This window comes from Mus pahari, chromosome 8 (assembly GCF_900095145.1).
Source record: "Mus pahari chromosome 8, PAHARI_EIJ_v1.1, whole genome shotgun sequence".
Taxonomy (NCBI): Eukaryota; Metazoa; Chordata; class Mammalia; order Rodentia; family Muridae; genus Mus; species Mus pahari.
This window is the reverse complement of record NC_034597.1, coordinates 51,873,534-51,895,493: the sequence shown is the minus strand read 5'-3', so window position 1 is coordinate 51,895,493 and position 21,960 is coordinate 51,873,534. Positions and strand designations below refer to the sequence as shown.

General features: G+C 46.3%; 1 protein-coding gene across 3 annotated transcripts in view; it reads right to left on the bottom strand.

Moving 5' to 3' along the window:
- The window catches only part of Mipep (mitochondrial intermediate peptidase), a 114,066-nt gene that overhangs the window by 22,221 nt on the left and 69,885 nt on the right, over positions 1–21,960 (bottom strand). For all 3 annotated transcript variants that reach the window (XR_003844398.1, XM_021203395.1, XM_029541846.1), the window contains 2 exons: positions 8,340–8,461; positions 5,274–5,347 (listed from right to left, as the gene is read on the bottom strand). Coding sequence is in view for 2 of the 3 variants with exons in the window: in XM_021203395.1 (XP_021059054.1) it covers positions 5,274–5,347; positions 8,340–8,461 (196 nt within the window). In the remaining variant the exon portion in view is untranslated. The remainder of the gene's footprint in view (positions 1–5,273; positions 5,348–8,339; positions 8,462–21,960) is intronic.

Sequence of the window (21,960 nt, the reverse complement as noted above, 5' to 3'; positions counted from 1 at the left end):
CCAGATTTCATCTCAGCATAGGTGATCTAGGTGCTCAGATGTAGCCACAGGGAGCACTGCCAGCATGCTCACTGCCAGGGACAGACACACTTGCCACTCCGAGTGTGCTTTTGGTCACACTCACTTTGTGGTACCAAAAGGTGCTCCTGGATCATTTCCCAAGTCTTTGCTCTGGGCCAAGAATCAGCCAGCCATTTCCCTCAAGGGTCCTTCCTGGTTCCATTTCTAGGAGGATGGTGGAAAGCCATGTCTGCACGGATGGTATGAACCCATGTCTGGGTGGATGGTGTGAACCCATGTCTGCATGGTGTGAACCCATGTCTGGGTGGATGGTGTGAACCCATGTTTGGGTGGATGGTGTGAACCCATGTCTGCGTGGATGGTGTGAACCCATGTCTGAGTAGATGGTGTGAATCCATGTCTGCACAGATGGTGTGAACCCATGTCTGGGTGGATGGTGTGAACCCATGTCTGCGTGGATGGTGTGAACCCATGTCTGCATGGATGGTGTGAACCCATGTCTGCATGGTGTGAACCCATGTCTGAGTGGATGGTGTGAACCCATGTCTGGGTGGATGGTGTGAACCCATGTCTGGGTAAATGGTGTGACCTCATGTTTGGGGGGGGTGATGTGAATCTATGTTTAGGAGGACGGTGTGACCCAGTGTCTGGGTGCTAGGTATCTTCCATGCCTGGTCCTAAGAAGGCTTTTAAAGAAGAGCAAATATCTGAGTTGATTGCTTTTATTAATCTCCCTTGGGGTGACCTTTGGGAGTATAAGCCATAATCCCTTGGTTTGTTTTTGTGAACATAAATAATATCTAAAGAGCTAGAAAAGATGATTCAGAATAATTATGGCAAGGTGAATGCAGTTTGCTCCTATAAAGATTTGCAGAAATGCTAAGTAGCAAATGATTTTAATCAGCTTAAGGTCAGGCCTTGAGGGCTTTCTAGACCTTTCCTGTGAGTCACTTAGGAAGGGAGTTTCAGTTTACTGAGCATTGACTCATTTATCTCCTATTTTCCTCTTATCTGATCTTTAGAACGTCAGATATCACTTTGAAAACTTCTCCTAGCCATGGAGACATCAAAATACAGCTGAGCTTGTCTGTAGAAGGGGCCGTGGTCAGAGCACAGGTTTGAAGGGACCAAGGGCTTTGGCCGAAGTCCTTACACTAGGATAGCTGTGGGAGGCTTGGCCACAGAGCAGAAGGTGCTCAGATGAGGCCGGCAGATGAGGGCCAGATAGGTCTCTGAGAGGATGCTTGGTTGCCACATGAGAAAAACAGACAACACAGACTTGGGGAAACAGGAGCCCTCAAGGCTCAGGTCACACCCTGTGATCTGCAGATCAATCTTGGGTCAGAATTCCTGCCAGCCAGGCAGCAGTGGCAGGGCGTTGGCTTGGTTGGCTATGTTTCTTCATAGACACAGAGACCCTTGTTACAGGGAACCAAGGGAGGTGGCACAGCAACAAGCTCCTGGCATGACGACTTTTTAGTAATGAGTAAAAACTTTGGAAAATTAAGTGGTATCTAAACCCTAGAACTCAGCAAGGACCCAACACAAACTCTTAGGGAGAAATGGCTTCTATGAGGGCTCCTCTGTCACCCACAAACTGCTGGGACACAGTCCCTACCGCCAACACTCACGACCATTCCTCTTGCTGCTGGGAAACAGGTTTCCCAGGAACGACAGAATATCCCTTGCCAGATACTCACCAACTTGGGACGCTTTATCTTTTTAGAAACTATACACATTCTAAAATAGTTTAAAAAAAAAAAAGTGGACTCTGTTTCATGCTCCGCACAGCATAACTTGAGTAAACATTCCAATATGGATCGTAGAGAATACCACTGTAAAAAGACACTACCGCATCTCAATCAAAAGTACTCAGACATGCAACACTTAATGATGTAAGCCCAGAAACTCGGCAGGGATAGGAGGCACAGCCGGAGTCCTCATCCACACCATATAGACAGGGCATAGCCTTGCCTAGAACAGCAACCAGAAAGTGGGCTTCAGTCAGGCTTTGCCACACCATGTTCAGTTGGGGACTTTGTCATTAAATAAGGGGCTTGTAACAGGTTTCTTTATATGATCTGTGAATGCATTTACAAACCTACAAGGCAGATGGAGAGATGGCTCAGCGGTTATGAGCACCAACTGTCTTCCAGAAGTCATGAGTTCAAATTCCAACAACCACATGGTGGCTCACAACCATCTGTAATGAGATCTGATGCCCTCTTCTGGTGTGTCTGAAGACAGCTACAGTGTACTCATATATAATAAATAAATCTTTAAAAAACCATACACACACACTCACATCCACAGACACACCCACACACACCCACAGACACACACATCCACAAGGCTCTCTGTGAAGCTCCGATTCATTACCACATGTGCATGTACCATGTACTTCCCTCCACGAGACAGCAGAAGTCAAAGCTAATTTTATCTTGGTGAGGGAGTCTGACCTTGCCAAGAAACAGTGGCAGATCTAGAAACTAACCATCCAGTTCCCTCCTGCTGTTTTCAGCACGGTGCACCATCAAGGGGGAAGGCCCAGTCACAGAGCAGCCTGTCTCCTGTGAGACCCACTGGATGAAGTGCAGCTAAATATACAATATATCCATGAAAATGGAGCTTTTCACAGGGGAGGAAAGCCAACTAGATCAAATATGCTTTGGGGGTCAGGTAGCGGCCAACTTTCTTATAGCTGGAAGGCTCAAGCCTTGAGAGTAAAGGAGCCACGTGGAACAGGCTTAACTACTGATAACCCTTAGTGCAGCTGAGGCTGAGGCAACACACACACACACCACCACCACCACCACCACCACCACCGCCGCCGCCACCACCACCACCACCGCCGCCACCACCACCACCACCACCTAACCCCAGGGTTTGTCCCTGGGGTTGTGTCTATGGCCAAGACCTGCTGGAGTCTGAAGACCAGCTGCTCCTGCTACTTCTGATGGTGACTCTGCAAGGGACTGCTCTCTGCTGGTACCCAGAAACTCCACCCCGACCCCATACCTGCCCCCCAAAACTTTTGAGTTTTAACACTTATCAGAGTTTATCTTCGATAGCATAACCCTGCTTCTGAGAGTTCAAACCAGTTTCATTTAACCCCCATCTGTCTGTCTGATTCACATTGTCTTGTCCCATGCGAAGCTTGTCTGCCAGTCCTGAGTTGATATTAAAGCACCTCCCACTTGGTCTCTGGCGCTCTGCCCAAGGCATTCTTCAAGGACGGTGGGACAAGAGCTGGGTGGGAGAAAGAAGATGGCCTCCACCAAGTGCTTCACTTGAATATCACAAACCTTAGCGACTCTCCCAGTTATGCCCAGGAGCGCCCCAAAGTCAACGACATCCTGGTTTCAGGGGCAGGCTGAGAGCGTAAAAGAAAGTGAGAAGCCATTGTGGGCCTTGTCTCAGAAATCCAACTCTTGAGTAACAACAGGTGTTGTGACCTCTCTGCGGAACACACATTCATACAATAAAGCTTATGAATCAATAGTAGTAACTGAAGGAAAAACATGAAGAAAAATATTAAAATACCGTACAAGCAGAGACAGTCTACTGGCAGTTCTAACTGGAATCTAAATGTTGTAGCTGTAGCCCATACTGTGGAATTTTTTTTCCTCTCAAGAGAATAGGAATTTGAGTGTAAAAAAATAATGATTTTTTAGATTTTAGATAAAGCTCAGAATTTTACAAGGAGGATGTATTATGGTCAGAGGCAGTGAAAAATCAGAGCAGTCAGGAGAACCATGAACAGAAGGAAGCTTTGACTTCGCTGAACAGCGTGAACTGAGGCCAGCATTTACAGCCCAGGAAAGCAACAGCATCTCTCACCCTGAGCACGCAGCTTCTCCATTTAACCAGGCCGTCTGCACAGGCCCAGATGCTGCCAGGATGGAACCTAGTGTCTAATATCAGAGCCAATTCGTTTCTCTTCTGCCTGCAGCCTGTTTCTCAGGCTTCTCATTGCTGAAATTCCAGGCTTGAATTCTGACCCTTCTTGTCACTGCTCCGGACAGGAGCAGGGACTTGACCTTCTTCATCATCTATAAAATGCAGAGAATGACAGTTCCTGCCTCAAAAGATTACTAAGGAGGTTAAATTAACTTCCACATGAGAACCTTTTAAAACAGCTCTAGCCAGGTATGTGGTGGTGCATGCCTACAGGTCCAGCTCTTCGGAAAGCTGAAGGAGCAGGGCTGCTTCCGTTTAAAAGTCATAGGCCAGTCTGGGCAACATAGGGAGACGCTATTGAGAGAGAAAATTCACACAAACAATTCCAGATGTAGCAAAGATCAAGAAGGGCCAAGGGGGAGCAAGGAGGACACTGAGGGAAGATTAGCGTAAGTTCTTCATTAAAAGCAGGCAATCTGGAGTTGTTCACTGATGCACACCACCATAATGCTGTCAGGCATCAAGCAAAGGAACCCTCTGTGAGCACCTCAACTCTCCAGCCAGCCCAGCCAAGCTGAGCAAATGAACGCCAACTCACAGGAACAGGGTCTGCCTTGGCACCTGTCACTCCTCTGCCCCTGGGACTTCAAGCAGGCCTGGCACTCATTACTACTCACACGACTGATGACCACAGGAAGAATCAAAAGCAAGGATCCGGCCTTACATTCAACAGAAAGAGGAGAGAAGCCCCTTTAGAACTGTGACTACCAGGACTCACTCATTTGCCACGATGTATATCCCCAACACTGGGAATAATTGCCTAGGACAATTTCATGTAACAGTCAAAAGGCTTAGCTAGCTATAGTTATAAATATCAATATCCTGAGAGTATTTATTAAGAAGCACATCTTCCTATGAATATTTGTGAGAACATTCCATGATAACCCATGACAATCACTTCCGCCTACAATTAGAATTTCCATAAATTAACATTTGTCAAGTATATAGGAAAATAGAGCATTTTGATACTATACAAAGATGCTTTAATTAGGTGCTAATATTCAACAGACCAAATCTCTAACCTCAAGCTTTGGATTTCACAGAACAACAACAAAGAGGGAATAAACGTATGAATTCTTTAAGCTGAAACAACAGAAAAAAACAAATAAATACAAACCTTTCACTGTGACCTGTTTAGAGCTCAAAGGTACATTTCCTGGAACTTCCGGTAAGCTATTTTCTGTTAGCGTGTTACCAACATTCTGAAAACTAACACCACATCACATAACCCGTAAAGATTAGAACCAAACCCTTAAGTCCCAGAAGAGGTGGCAGCACGGGCTATACTTTACCTTGAATCATAAGCATCGGCTCCTTGCCCCCACCATGGGCCAACATCTCTCTGCGGTAGCGTTCCCCAGCGGCCCTGGAGAAGAGAAGCTGTTATTGAACTGCTCACACAGCCTGTGTGGCTCCATCATTATGTCTTAAACTCTGGAGACATGTTATGCTAAAAAACAAGGCATTCAGTGTTTTATGCAGAACACAGTACTTTTAACACAGCCAACCTCACACTTTAGTGAGATTAGTACTGGTTTGGTGTGATGCTGACAAGTGAACCCAGGGCTTTGAACATGCTACTACTGAGCTGCATACTCAGCCCTGAATTGAATACACTTTGATATTATTTTCATTCCACTACCTCTTGACTATTTATTTTTTACTGTGTATAACAGGTAATTCTGTCTCTAGCTAATGTGTGTGCGTTCATGGAGTACATGTTCATGTACATGACTGTGCAATTATGTGTACACACACATGGAGGTCAGAGGTCAGCATCAGGCGACTACCGCTCTTCAGCTTCCTTTCTGAGAGTTTCTCACTGACTCTAGTGCTCCCCGACTCAGCTCAGCTGCCTGGCTAGTGAGCAAGCCCTAGGGATGTGCCCACTCACACCTTCCTGGGACCCAGACTCTGACAGCATTTTATGTAATATATATATATATATATATATATATGAATGATAAAGTAAGTATTATATATAAAATAAATTATATTGGTTTTTCGAGACAAGGTTTCTCTGTGTAGCCCTGTCTGTCCTGGAACTCACTCTGTAGACTAGGCTGAACTTGAACTCAAAAATAATCTGCTTGCCTCTGTCTCCTGAGTGTCTGAACAGTAAGGCAAAGCAGGAAACTCACACAGAGGCAGGGCCTTCTCAGAGCAAGATGTAAAAAGCTTTAGCCAATCTCTGGCCTGGGTGTGGAGAAGACATGCGTCCCTCTTTCTGGCCATGGGAGCTAGCACCCTTCCCCCAGATCAAAGCCCTCCTCTGGCATGCCTCTGTTCTGGGGTCCTGAGCGCCAGAGTCTGGCTCTCCGTTAGAACAACCCTTTAGTGAAGACCTGTAAGCCTAACTCTGGAGGCTGAGGAGGGAGCGTCATGAGTTCCGAGGGAGCCTGTACCAAACCAAACACGACCAGAGAAAGAAAAGAGGTCTCTTTGACCGAGCTTAGGAATTTCCTAGTCCAAAGAGTACTTTTACAAGCGAACTTTACATGATCATAAAAGGACAGTGGCTATGTGTCTAGGCAAGAACTCACATGTAATCGACAGAAATATTTGGAGATATGTTTTTATTAGCATGTGGTTTTCTAGTAAAGTACAGTTTTCTTTCAGACAAGATGATATTTTGCCCATTTTATAGAAATCTTCAGTAAAGAGCTGCCCTTCCTGACGCTGATTTACTGTAGTCAAGTTTGGCTGTAGACCCTTTGGAAATTATTCGTCTGTAAAGCAGACCAAGTGTCTGCAGTGTGCAAAGGGCAGGAGACAAAATAAAATGTGGGTACCACGCTGTGAGAGACAGTAAAAAGTCCTATGACGTCAGGTCCAAGCTGAAAAGACCCCCGGACTGAATCCCTGGACTGAATGTGATTATCAACTCTGAGGTTATCTGGATCTGTGAAAGAGGCAGAGAGGCGCAAATGGAGGGTGCGGGGAACGAGGGGGTGGGGGCCCACAGGATCCTCTTTCCCCTCTGCTGTCACCCCCCATGCTCCCCCAGCTCTGCCCAGCTGCTGGAAGGCTACCTGTAGCTGGGAGGCTATGTGTGTTAACAGGTAAAGCTGCAGAGGCGATAACCATCTCCTGGATGCCTGAGAGGTGTCAGGGATACCTCACTTGGGTGGTGAGGAGATAAAGTGCTCTAAGCGGCTATGACATCAGGCTGTAATTACTGGTTTGCTTTCAAAGGAAGCTCCTTCTAAGGAATGCTAAAGCCAGAGCCACAGCTCCTCTGCGCTCCTACTGCTCCTACTGTTACAAGGTCCTGTGAGGACACCAGGAGGAACTCAAGCGGAGACAAAGCAGATGCCCCATTCTAGAAGACAGGCCACTAGCTCTTACCTGTGTGCTCCATGGCCAAGTCTGGCCATGTTCTGGGCAGGAGTGGACTTGCTATTCCTACAAGGGCAGGTTTGTTGCTAATCTACTGATAGTGTAGCTCCTGAGAATGGTCCAGAAAGTCTTGTCTTGAACATTTTATCAACATGGTCAGTGCTGGTCTGAACCACTGGTCTGAACCACTGGTCATCCTGATGAAGGACACATGGGGAGAGGCTTCATGGGGCCCAGCAGATGCCAGACAGCAGGGAGTGGTGTGGGGTAGCATACTGCAGCCACCTATGCTGCTCAAGGGGCAGTGGGCAGCTACCAGGGAAGGATCTCAGTCAAGGTGAACATGAGAGCAGCGCCCTCCTCAGGAGAGCATCCTCCTCCTCAGGAGAGCAGTGCCCCTCCTCAGGAGAGCAGCACCCTCCTCAGGACTGCCCATTTTCTGTATGGACATTTCCCTAGACAAAGAAGGCCTTCAAGCAGGAATAATGTTCATTTCCAGAAACAAACTGGATGTTAATGGCAATAGACCAATGTTGCTCCAGGCGAGGGAAACAAACAAAGTCCTATGGTGGGCAGGAGAGAGGAATAAGGGTGTCCTTAGGCCTGGAATACCAGTTGCCTAGCCTTCAGCAAGAAAGCCTTAGGAAAGCACCAGGAACCCAAGGGGCAGCATGGAAGATGCAGGACTGCTCTGTGCAGATGCTGGGAGCCCTCGTATAGGGGTTCTCTTACACCTGAGGATACCAGGGAAGTGTCACAGAAGACATCAGGGCTGCACAGTGAGGGAACAATCATGGTCACACCAGGAGGCAGAAGGGCTCATTGGAGAGAGAGGCCTTGTGAAAGATTAATTATAGTGTCTCCCTACCCCCCCAAACTCCCATGGCCAGGACCACAAAGTTGTAAGCAACTGCCACTGGATGACAAGTGAGTGTGCGTGTATGTGTGAGTGGGCGTGTTGGATCTTGTGGTTTGAGGAAGGGATGTGTCCTGAATCTCCCCCATCCCACCCCTGTTACCTGTTAAAAGGATCCTGTAGGAAGCATTCCTTCCAGACCATGGATGCCACAGCCCTGGACATCAGGTATGAGTAATACTTGGCACCATATCCCACGAGGTGGCTGAACCTCAGCTGCCAGGCCTGTCAAAACAGAAACCAACCCGGGAGCTGAGAACAGCATCCAAGAGGACACAAGGCTCAAACGTCCCAACTCAGATCTCAACCCAAGGAGTCCTGTCACTCACAGTGTCATCACTGTCACATCTGTAGACTACTGTGGGCTCACTTAATTGTGTCTGCAGGAACTGACATTATAAATCGATACCTCACAACGTGGCTCTATTTAGTTTTACGCGTGGATGTTTTGCCTGCCTGCATTTGCACCATGTTCATGCTTGGCGCCCACAGAGGTTGGAAGAGGATGTTGGATCCTCTGGAATTGGAGTTGCAGAAGGTTGTGAACCACCATGGAGGGTGGGAATCAAACCTGGATTCTCTGCAAAAAACATGTTTGTCACTGTAGGACATGCAGGACAGAAGGATGGAGGGGATAACCACATGGGAGCAACAGGAGCAGCAAAGAGGCACAGGGCCAGCCCAATCATGGGCATCTGAAGGGGAGGGAGTTCCTGTGAGCATCTGCTCTGAGGACAGATGAGAAGTTACCTTATGAAAGAACAGCGAGCATATGTAGCAGAGGATGGCCTAGTCGGTCATCAATGCAAGGAGAGACCCTTGGTCCTGTGAAGGTTATATGCCCCAGTATAGGGGAATGCTTGGGCCAAGAAGCGGGAGTGGATGGGTTGGGGAGCAGGGGGAGGGGGAGAGGATAGGGGATTTTTGGAGGGTAAACTAGGAAAGGGGATAACATTTGAAATGTAAATAAAGAAAATGTCTAATAAAAAAAATTAAAAGCCGGCGGTAATGGCACACGCCTTTAATCCCAGCACTTGGGAGGCAGAGGCAGGCAGATTTCTGAGCTCAAGGCCAGCCTGGTCTACAAAGTAAGTTCCAGGACAGTCAGGGCTACACAGAGAAACCCTTTCTCAAAAAAACAAAATAAATAAATAAATAATCAAAAAATAAAAAAAGAAGAACAAACCCACTGGAGACTTCTTTTCCTATCAATGGAAACCATGGAAAGCTGGCCCACTGTGAGGGCAGCACAGGGGCAGCATAAGCTCCCTGGGCAGCATTTCTGACCTTGTCCCAGAGGATACTTAGGATTTCAGTTTTCTCATGCAATTTTGTTTGTTTTGAGACAGGGTTTCTCTGTATAGCCCTGGCTGTCCTGGAACTCACTCTGTAGACCAGGCTGGCCTCAAACTCAAAAGATCCGTCTGCCTCTGTCTCCCAAGTGCTGGGTTTAAAGGTGTGCACCACTACCTGGGTTTCTGACACAATTTTACACTTTCTTCAAGCATAAATTTTATCTGACTGTCTTGGTTAGGGTTTTACTGCTGTGAACAGACACCATGACCAAGGCAACTCTTATAAGGACAACATTTAATTGGGGCTGGTTTACAGGTTCAGAGGTTCAGTCCATTATCATCAAGGCAAGAACATGGCATCGTCCAGGCAGGCATGGTGCAGGAGAGGCTGAGAGTTCTACATCTTCATCTGAAGGCTGCTAGTAGAAGAACGACTTCCTGGAAGCTAGGGTGAGGGTCTTAAGAGTAAGTGATACACTTACTCCTACAAGGCCACACCTCTAAATAGTGCCACTCCCTGGGCCAAGCATATAAAACCACCACACTGACCTAAAATACTTTTTTAAAAATTACCTTTTTTGTTGTAGAATAATTCTATAACGAGTCTTATATTCCCTGGGAAATAAAGTATAAACAAACTGTAATTCTTGCAACGTTGTAGTATGCTATGAACTAGATAAGCAAGTTCTAGTTAATGCATAAAGAAACCAAGCTGTTTGAAAGGCCGGTCCCTTCATCACAGAGGTATGGCAAGTCTGAGCACACTGAATCCCATGCGTAGCTTACAATTTTAAAGCCAAGGTCGTGTATGAGTTACGCTATTACACACATCTTTTGAGGTAATTACACTGCCTGGAGTAGATAAAGTGCTGTCACAGGAAGGTATGCAGAAGTATCCCAACCAGCTTGGGCCACTGAGCCACTGTGGCAAAGATATGCAATAATCTTCAGCGTCCACTCTCCTTTTTACAAAAAGATATGATTAGAAATCAGGTAGACGCGATGTGGGAGAGGGTCTTGTCTAGTGTCTCCCTGGCAGAGCCTCCTGTGGATCTGTCTATGAGGGCAACACCCCCGCCAGTGAGGCACAAAGCCAATCAGAACAAGTCAAACTACACTCGCACTTGCTGCCATCCTGGGTCCTGTCAGTGACCGGGCCGGCTCTCTACCTAGCACAAGACACATGTGGAAGCAGAGAGGGTAAATCTGACTACAGGCCTTGTTTAGACAAAGTAGTGTGTGTGTGTGTGTGTGTGTGTGTGTGTGTGTGTGTGGTGTCTGTGTGCATCTTTGTGTGTATGTACATGTCTGTGCACATGCATGTAGAGTCCAGAAGTCAACATCGGGTGTCTTCTGCAGTTGCTTGCCACCTTAGTTCCTGAGACAGGGCCTCTCACTACCCTAGCGCTCACCAAGGAGGGTAGACTACTGGATCCTCCTGTCTTTACCTCCCCACCACTGGGTAACAGGCATGTACTGCCAAGCGAGCGTCTCACGTAGGTGTGAGCCCACACACTCATGTAGCAAATACTTCACTGACATGCCATCTTCCCAGGCTCCTTGGTTTTTTTTAAAAGAAAGCCAAGTGGCCCAGGACCACCTGCAGTCAAAGTTCAGTACAGCTCTGAATAGCTACAGTTTTAGCCAAAAGGGTGGTCCTCTGGAATTTACTTCAAACCCATACATAGTTCTGCCTAGTCTCCCTTATTTGGTGGTGGTGGTGGTGGTGGGTTGCATTCTTTTATGGTGTGCTAGAATCTTCATCTACATCTGGGATTTTTCTCGAGAGCAATTTGGCCTCGGTGTGGTGAGACTTTTGGCAGACTCTGGCTTGACGCTTCAGTGCTGATGTTTCATCAGGACATCCATTGCAGCATCTCACAGAACCAGCAGCACCGCAGCATCTCACAGAACCAGCAGCACCACAGCATCTCACAGAGCCAGCAGCACAGGGGCCGGGGTGGGGCGGGGCGGGGAGGGGCTCTGTCTTTTGTCTTCCTGGTGACCTGTAGAACTAGCTTCACCTTCATGGCTGGGGTCAGGTGTGGGGCAGGTGCACAGTGTGGATTCTGGGTGAGTGCTATTTGTTCTATCCAGAGAGCAGGCGTACTTCAACAGCAGCCTGACTGAGCTGAGAAATATCTAGGTCCCTTAGTTTCAACTCACAGGTGAGTCCATATAAACAGCTCAATAAAAGCAAGAACTCTGAGAATAGGAAAGACATCAGGTGCAGTGTGGAGTGCGGCCTCACCGCCTCTTGCTCTCTAATTACAGCCTTGGGTTTGGTTCTAAGCCCTTTGCTTACCTCAAGGCACAATAAGAAATCCTGCCTGCCACCTTTCATCTGAGGCCCATAAGCTCATGGGAAGCTCTGCAATTACACTTCTGTTTGAACACAATTACCAGATTCCCACTAATTCAGCCTCATACCACGCTCTTGTTTCCACTTCTCTTTCCACATTATTCTCTCTGGAGTGAGGCCGCAGGGCTATGGAATGTGGCGTCATTTCTCCTTTAAATCTTCCAAAGAGGTATTTATCGAAGAGCATAGTTCTCACTTTTCCTCAGAGTCTTCACCACACACAGCATGAAGAGCACTGCAGAGCCAGTGACGCAGACCTGTGACTGCTCACGCTGGCCCAGGCCGGCTCTCACTGTTGCTGTGGGTGGGTCAGACACTCGGGATCCCATCTCTGGTGAAGCGGTGCAGTGAAGGCACGGACACTGTGACACTGCGCCCTGTCAGGGTATGCAGAGTGGAGGCGACAGGGCTCTCAGTGTCCTTTGTGGCTCCACAGCTTTCTAGGAACACAGGCAGCGCTGTTGTTTACTATTGTCCCCTTTGAACTCGGATGAGGGACTTGTGAGCTCTGCACTCCCTAAGCATGTGACAGTGTTAAATAACGGAACTTGTCAGGTCTCTTGATTTTCCTATCAAATGTAGCACACGTCATTTCATCTCCAGGGATATGTATGGATGTGTTTCCTAAAGTTCACTATAAGACGACCCGTCGTGAAGGCATCACGGACTGCATGAGAGCACGGGATTCTTTGCCTCTGGGGGGTGCCACTCAAGCAGGAGCGCTTGCTGGGTCTGGGTCTGGACTCACACAATCCTGCAGGAACATGACAGGAGTTTGATGGTGGTCAGCACCATGGGCTTCCACACTGGGAGTCTGACCAGGATGAGCAAACCTGGAATTATTAAATACCTAGTGCAGACAACAGGATGTCATGGTGGAAAAAAAGAATCAATCTTAGGCTATTCGGTCTCTTGAAGATCCTTCTCTGACTACATGATTTGTTAGAAGTGAGACTTTTTTTTCTTTTTTCCTGACTTTGTTTTATTGAGAGAGGATCTTATAAATAGCACAGGCTAGTTTGGAACTCCTGACAAGAAAGGTCTTGTCTCAAAAATTAAAAAAAAAAAAAAAAAAAAAAAAACAACAATAAGATTGGAGCTAGCAAGAAGGTTTAGCGAGTAAAGGCGTTTGGTATCAAGTCTGACAACCTGATTTTCAATCTATGGGACCTGTGGCACAAAGAACTGACTCCTGCAAGTTGCCCTTGAACCTCTCTATTTGTGCTGTGACACAGTGACTATATAAACACACACACACACACACACACTCACACACACACAAATATATATTAAAAATAATAAAGAGTTTTTGACATTTTATCCAAAGCCATGATAAAAGTGCCCAAACTGAAGAGTTTCACATAACAATATGATCAGTGAATAAATAAGCCACTCAGGCTGGGCACAATGGCAGATGGTTCCATCTACCCTGCCAGTCTTTTGTGAATAGACTGTTCCTTGTTTCTGCCCATAGACCGTGGCAATGGTGCTGGATGTCAAGGTGATGACTCTGTTACATGGGATGTCCTCTCTAAACCTTCCCTTGCAGATGTGACAGCATCACACTGCCTCACGGGGCTCTCCTGTTGCTTTCAGGGAAAAAAGTAAGAGGATCACGTGGTGTTGTCACCTGCAAGCCTGCTGCACGCAGACAGCACAGGCACTTCGTGACGTCGTGTGACTGGCAGTTGTTGTAGTAAGTACATCCAGAGGATGAGACACCACAAAGAATCAGACACATATATCTGCTCTTCATGCACATAGCACATGTATTAGTCCAATTCCTTCTAACCTTCTAACAATCAAAGTCACAGGATTTCAGGAAATAAGTGACACAGCTTACCACATACCCCATAGACCAACTCTGAATTTCTGAAGTGACAAATCAGAATGAAGACAATTTCATCATCAGTTTTATTGACCTTCTCACAGACCAGCCTGAGGTACATATGTGGTTCTGATAGAGGTGGGGCAGTCACTCTGGCCTCATTCAAAGTCTGAGGCCTAAAGACTCCAGCCATGCCTTTATTTTCCCAAATTTACCTTTCAACCTTCTTCGCCTCAGCTTTAAATGCTGCTCACAGTCCCCAGCTGGGGCACTCACAGCTTTCCAGAATGCCTTTCTAGTTATCCCAGAGTAAAAACCTCCAATTCATCTCCACATGATCATCCATTACACACTGCTGCTGAGGAGCAAGCTATCCACACTCAATCAGAAACATGGTTCTCTGAGAATGGAGTTCACTGGATGGTAAAACCACCCTCAGCCCTGGAATTGTATAGGTCTACCCTCCCACCCACCTGTCATCTTCAGAAGGCATTCCAGAAGTTTATTAACTTCACATTCTCAAGTATCGCCCAGGGCAGCAACAGCCTGCCATCTGTAGATCCTGTTACTACCTGTATCCTGCATGGCAGGGCTGCCAGAAATGAAGCACGCGACCAATCCGCTGAAATGATGAGGGTCGCCTGTTCTCTATCATCATGTCACCAACCCGCCCTGACTGTCTCCTCTGAAGAATGTCCAAAATTCCTTAAGTAATGGCTTGTACAACTCTTTTCCCACAGAAGTAGAAGCTGTAATAACTGTGGCTGAAACATAAGGAGTGCCTGACTAATAACAAACGGCATGCCACTGGGATGTTAAAGAGATGTGGAGACCCAACACCGTTATTTAGAAGCAATACGCACATACAATTGTACTTTCTAAAGTATTAATGAATCCTAATTATCTGTGGTCAGTAAGCAGATGTCAACAATTAAGCCACTAGTGGGTTCACAACAGGATGACATTACAGGAGGTGCCGGGATGTACGGGATGTGGGACCAGGCTGGAGAAGGCAGGTCACTGGCAGTGTACCCTGTAAACCTTCTATACTATAATGTTCAACCTCACCACAGTCTAGAAACAATGGAGCCAGCCAGAGCAGCCTTCTCCAACACTGAGGTAAAATAAACCTTTCTTTTGAAATTGTTGTGTCGGGTGTTCTAGTGACAACTATTACAGATTAACAGTACCTCCCTTCTCTTGTTGGGTCTCTGAATTTTCATAACTAATGACATTAAATGTTATGTATTTATTGGCCTTCTATTATCATCTTTGGAGAAGCAGCTCTTGAAACCCTTTGCTCATTTTAAAAGGTGGGTTACTTGCCTGTTATTGCTGTCAGAGTTCTTTAGACATTTTGGAGACTAAACACACATCATACACACGTTCTAGCCGCTCTGTGTGGTGTCAGGTCACCTCCACAGGAATGCCTTTTGAGGACAATTTTCTAAAGGATTAATGAGTCTAATTATCTGTGGTCTCTGCTTGCTTACTGGTGTCAAATCTAGAAACTATTGTCTAATCCAAGGTGAAGACTATGTGGGCCCGTGTCTTCCTTCCCCAGCTTTAGCTCTGAAGCTGACTCCCTACTCTGCTTTGAGTAAGTCTTTCTATACACAATTATGAGCAGGAGTTCAATCTCAGCCTCACTGTGGGTATCCGCTGAGCCATCTCCATTCTTTCAAAAGATAATTATCTTCCCAGTGAGTTGTCATCTTGGTAGTCTTTAATCAACAAACTGAGCATAAATGAACAGGTTTACTTCAGGAGTCTCAGATTCATTTCCTTAGGCTAACACACACACACACACACACACACACACACACACACACACACACACACACACACTTAGTCCCCTCCATGTCGGAGCCATCGCTGTCTCCTCAGAGCTCATCCCTGCTGCTATAGGGCTCTGCTCACCAACCTCAAACCTTGTAAGGGCCCCATGGTCTCCAGGACTGCACAAACCTCTCTGCAGATATAACGTGTGTACCATGGTTAACACAGGGTAACGTTCAAATTTAAAATAACTGTGCCCAGATGGAATGCCATTTCCAACCCTTCCCTGCCATGTTAGAGTGCCCACCAGCACACACACCCTGTCACGGTGTGTTTCCAGTCATGTGTCCTGGGCAGTGTCTGTCAAAGGACAGGTGAGGGAAATAGGAATTCAGAGACTAAGTATGACCCATGGAGAGATTTTTCTAAATAATTTAGGTCTAAAACTGGTCTGTCTGAAAAACATTTTATGACTTACTGGAGGGACAAAACCAATCATGGGCCAAGGCAGTCAATACTCATTTTTTTTAAACTGCAGGACATTAGTGGCTTGTGTAAACAATGCAATAGGCTGTGCCTAGCTCTGAAACAAACAGGGAAATTAAGCAGAGTCCACAGTCTGGGCAACTTTGAGTCTGTGACACTTTGTTTCAGCATTAGGTCAAAACACTTAAATATGAAAAGCAACGCTATGGAAGAAGAGAGAAGAAGAAGGCAAAAAGATCATTAGGAAACAGAACACTTAAAATGTGCGACCTCACAGCACACGCCACGCCCTCCATCGCAAGCAACCCAGATAGCAAGGGCCTCCATGGCTCTCTGCAGCCAGCACGCCTAAGCACCCCTGCTTCCCTAGCATCTGGCTGGTCCAGGGCATCCCAAATCCCTGCCAATACCACCCCCCCAATGTTCCTAACTGTGTGTAATTTGACTCTCACCTAAAGAGAACATAATCACATTCACTTTTAAAGTCAGTTTTAGCTAACTCTCAGCTGTATACCCTAGAAACAAGAGCCGTGCATTCATAAGTGGTCATGACGGACTACTTCAGACTCCTGAGGTAGCAATATCACAGCAAGGCTGGCTGTCTTCCTCTGAGGGCACATGGCTGTGAGGGGTATCACTGCAGGGGCAGCTGGGTGAGAGGAACATGGTGCTGTTAAGTGATTTCAAGGGAGAGGTTACAAGAAGATAGTTTAGATCAAGCATCAGCACTCTGAGGACCGTGAGAAAGGCCACTCTGAGATCACTGAGCTACAGTGGCGCCAGCTGCTCAGCTGCTGGACGATGCTCTCGGCTGGATGTCCTTGCTGCACTGAGCTGCCTCAACGGCGTCCAGTGCTGCGCACTTGTTTCCAATGCTGTGGTCCTCGGCTACAGCCAGAGCTGCACTTTGTTCTCCACAATCTTCTCTGTGCTTCTACCTTCGCTTTTAATTCAATACACAACTGGTTCAACTGTTTGAAGGATAAGCTAGGTTTCAAGAGAGAAAATGATCTAGAAGAAGTGGTTCTGAAAATGTAAACTATGCTTGTTTTATAGACACCCCTTGCTTCCATTTAAAGGACTCAGTGATGTGAGAGTATTTAGACTGTACTTTGGGTAAGTGGAAAAAGGTCTGTGCTGCAATAGTATAAATCATTTCCCATGCTATTTCTTTCTGGCTTTTAAGTATCTGAGTTTCTCTGCGTGATCTGAGAAAGTTCGGTTCACGTTTCACTCCCCATAAATCAGAGACTATTTCAAAGCTTTCTGGGGTCACAGAAAAACATACACATGTGAAAAGAGAGCTTACATCAGTGCTAAGTCAGGATCTGAAGACAGTGGGTTAAAGAGAGCAGCCATCCCGCATCTTCCTAAGCAGTCACCACACACATTACAGGCAAGGTGTGTGGGAGGTAAATTACTTCAACACTCGGTTATATAAGGTCATTAGGACACAGACCTGCCATATGGCCACTTAAACAACTAACTGAGTGTTGCAATGGGGACCTCTGGTAGCCTGGGAAGTGGCTCTTCAAAAGCAGAGACGGCTATCAAATCTCTAAGGACAAGAGGCTGAATACCATGAAACCCCCACTGGAATCAGTCTACTGTCATCTCCCGTCCTGACCCAGTCTATAAGTAGCTGATTCATCTATTTCCCCCACACTATCTTTATTATTTAGAATCCCCTCTCAAGCTGTTCCTCGGTTATCCACTACCCACAGTGACACTGCCTATCTGCTGTGCTGCTTAGACCATGTCAGTGTCACCATGATTTCATGTTGTATTATCTGCAGCAACATACCAGACAAAAACAACTTAAGGAAGTGAAGGTTTCTTCTGACTCACAGTCTGAGGTGTAGTTGGGTGTGATGAGGAGGCCACGGCAGCAGGAACATGAAGGGCTGGCCACCATCACAGTCAGGAAGGAGAGGGAGATGAACTCCGGTGTTCAGATCTTTTCTTTGTATTGAGTCCAGGACCTCAGCCCTTAGGATGGCACTACCTACACTTAGGTGGTTTCTGTCCCCCTGAACTCACCCACTCTTCTCCTGATATACTGGGAGGTTTATCTCCTAGGTCCTGCCACACTGGCAATACCAACCACCTGCATATGATCCTCGAATACAGATGAAGATCTGATATGCACACTTGACCCAGACCATGGGACGCTCGCTCGCTTTCTCCACTCCACATGACTCCTGCATTACATCAGTATTCAACTCAGGCTCAGAGCAGTCCTCTCTATGTCTGTTGTGTGTGCTCTGGATGACACTGTGCCCAAACACTAACTTCTTCAGTCTTGTTTTTGACATTAGAGCATGCCACCCTACACTTGGAATGTTCTCTTCCCTCAGATATAGCCATTAGTCTCCTTCTAAATTGTGGGTTAAACAAGAAACATCCCATTAAAACCATAAACAATATTGATCATTGCTTTTTTTTCATTGCTATTTAAGCCTCATTTTCAAAGTTCAAGCAATTTGCACCAATGTAGGACAAATAGAAACGTGCAAACCAGGCTGGAGAGATGGCTCAGCGGTTAAGAGCACTGACTGCTCTTCCGAAGGTCCTGAGTTCAAATCCCATCAACCACATAGTGGTTCACAACCATCTGTAATGAGATCTGACGCCCTCTTCTGGTGTGTCTAAAGACAGCTACAGTGTACTTACACATAATAAATAAATAAATAAATCTTTTAAAAAAAAAAGAAAAAGAAACGTGCAAACCTTAGATAGCAAAAAATATTATTTAGCAAGACCTAGCTCGGGGGTTTGGGGGATAAGGGAGAGAGGAGGAGAGGGGGAGAGGGGGGGAGAGGGAGAGAGGGGGAGAGGGAGGGGAAGGGGGAGGGGAAGAGGGAGAGGGAGAAAATAGATAAAAAAATCAAATACATACATAAATAACAAGAGAGATGTCTAAGAACATTACAATGTGGGAGGAGCAGGCAGCCTTAATGAAAACCAAGGACAAACACAAGTGACACACATGGTTGTACAGCCTAACCCAGAGTCCCTGCCATAGCAAGCTCAGAAACAAAATAAACCAAGACCTTTGCATATGGGAGAGATGAGGTATTAACAACAGAGAAACTAGAGTTGGTCCCAAATCTCATACCTTGCATCAACAGCTATTCAAATCAAGATTTGAGAGTAAACAAATAAAATCATAAGAGCATCAAAACAAATATGGGCAATGGTTCATATTAGGAAGTCTTTGGGCTGAGATGTGGCTCAGCAGTCAAGAGCGCTTCCTGTGCTTCCAGAGGACCAAGTGTGATTCTCAGCATCCACATCAGGCTGCTTACAACTGCCTGTGACTCTAGCCCCAGGGAATCAATCACTCATCCTCTTTCTGGCCTCTGTAATCACTGCACACACACTAATACACACACACACACACACACACACACAAATAATAATCACACACACACACAAATAATAATAGTAACTAAAGAAAAGTCTTGTTTTTTGTGACAGGGTTGTGAAATGCTAAGAAGTATTGTTCAAGCATGATAGCGAACCATAAGAAAACTCTGATAGCTCTTATTAGAACTATCAAGACAGAAAAAAACTCAATCCAACAAAACAAAGCTTTTTGAATATTAAAGAGAATTGTGAAAGAAGCTGAGTCAATAAATATGAAAAATATTTCAAAAGGATAAGATATTAATGTTCCTATAAAAATCAGTGGGAACAAGACGATCAGCACAAACATGGGAGACTGAGGACAGACTCCTCTCACCATTCCCTATATAAAGATCGGGCAAGGCCAGCAGGAAAGGTGTGAGCTTGACTGGGGATCAAGGGTGGCAGGCAAAAAGCTGTAAGTTACAGTGCTGTCATAAATTAAAGTGAGTGATCAGGGCCATCCATCAAGGGGAACCCTTGCTGGAGAACCACGCAATGTGGACAAGCTGTGTGCACTTTTACCCAGCTGTCTGTTCTTATGAGTGTCAGCTAAAGTGGTTACATGCACAAAGACATCTGTACCACAGGTTCACCTGCAGGTCTTCCAGAAATTAAAAGTGAGTTAGGGCAAAAGAATGGAGTTCTGGGGCAGGCTTCGGGCTGAAGTAAAGACCAATTCCACAGAAAGGCAGGGCCTAGGAAGCCACGCCTTGGTGAGCTAGTTAAGTGTCAACCTGTCACTCCACTCCATACAAAACAGTGACACAGTGGGCCTGGCACTCAGTGTAAACTGCCACAGAACTATCTGAAAGGCCAATCTGAACCTCAAGTCTTAGCTGCCTGGCTGCTGCAGGAAAGGGACACAAGCTAAGCTGGGGAGCCTAAGCTGATAGGAGCTGGGGGACCAGGTTCAGGTACTGGCAGGTGTCCTTGAGGACCTGCACCTGGTTGACGGATGATGGCAACTGCAGCCCATGACAGGAGGCTCAAACATTTCTGAGACACTCAGGGCCTTCAAAAGCACTCCAGCTCATTCCCTAAAAGGAGAGGCCCCAAGGCTTCGCCTCCAACACCATCCTACTGTGGCCAGGGCTTCAGTCATTCTCATCTATTAGCGTAGGTATGTTTTATCCAAACCAAATATCTATTTTTAATGTTTCGTCCACCACGGCCGGTCTGCGCAGCAGCTGGCTGTATGTGCTTATTACTTCAGAGAAGACTGTCGTGCAGGACAAGGCTTTTCTGCAGCAGAACTTCCAAGCCCCTGTAGGGAGGGGAAGCCTTTACACCCCGCTCCAGGACTGTGCGTGCTACATCAGGAACTAAAACAAGCAGAACCGCTGCAACAAACGTCACTTTCAAGGGTTGTTTCCCTCTAGTGACGGAGGGTATGGAGCAACTGGGGAAGTGTCTTTCTGAGTTTATGATGAAAATATGCTCATTACTGAAAAAAAGGGGGGGAGATACTATAGTTAAAAAACAAAACTTAGCAAGGGGTCACCGAGATGGCTCAGTCAATAACAGGCTTAGTATGCAGACACAAGGACCTAAAGTCAGACCCTCAGTTCCCAGGAAAGGGACAGGTGCAGTGGCACGTGCTTTAAACCTAGTACAGAGCTAGGAGTCAGAGAAAGGAGGGTCCCTGGGGCTTGTCAGCCGGTCAAGTTAAGGTGACTGGTGAACACAGGAGGGTTTAGTATGAGGCCCTGTCTTAGAAATAAGGTGGGGATGGACGGAGGAAGTGGCTCAGTAGCTAGGAGTGTGTGTTGTAAGAGCCTAAGGGTTTGAGTTCAAATCCACAGCACCCACATTAAAAGCTGGGCATGGGTGTTACCCTAACCCTGTAGGGAGGAGGGTGCTGACAAGATTACAGGGGCTTGCTGGCCAGTCTAGTTCAGTGAGAGACCCTGTCTCAAAGGAATAATGTGGACAGTGATAGCGCAGTGCACCCAAAACTCCTGCTGGTCTCCACTTATTTGAATTGGAGTGCACACCTGTACACATATTCATTCATACACTACACATGTGTATAACATAACACACAATAAGGTGGAGAGTAATGGAGGAAGATGCTGATATCAACCTCTGGCCTCCACACATATGAATGGACACCTGCATATACACACAAAAAGAATAAAACTCAGTCTCGGTCCACAACAGGTGATAAACATGTATTAATGTTCTCTTGTTCTTCCTTTTTTTTTCAAAATTCAAAAATCACATCTATAAATTCCTATTTCCATTAGATGCAAGAACAGTCTGTGAACACTGACTCATGTCACCATGTGGGCTGCTAGTCAGGCTAGGTCAAAGCAGGACCAAATAACTGTCTGTGTCACTTCTGTTCACACATCACTCCTACAACAGTCACATGGCCAGAGTTTCTAGGGACAAGGAGAAAACTGTACCCCATGCAGGAGAGTGGAACTGTTACCAAGCAGGCCTAAGGGTGGCCATGGTGGCCCCAGTGTACATATGAGAGCCTACAGTTTGATTTCTTTCTTTCTTTCTTTCTTTCTTTCTTTCTTTCTTTCTTTCTTTCTTTCTTTCTTTCTTTCTTTCT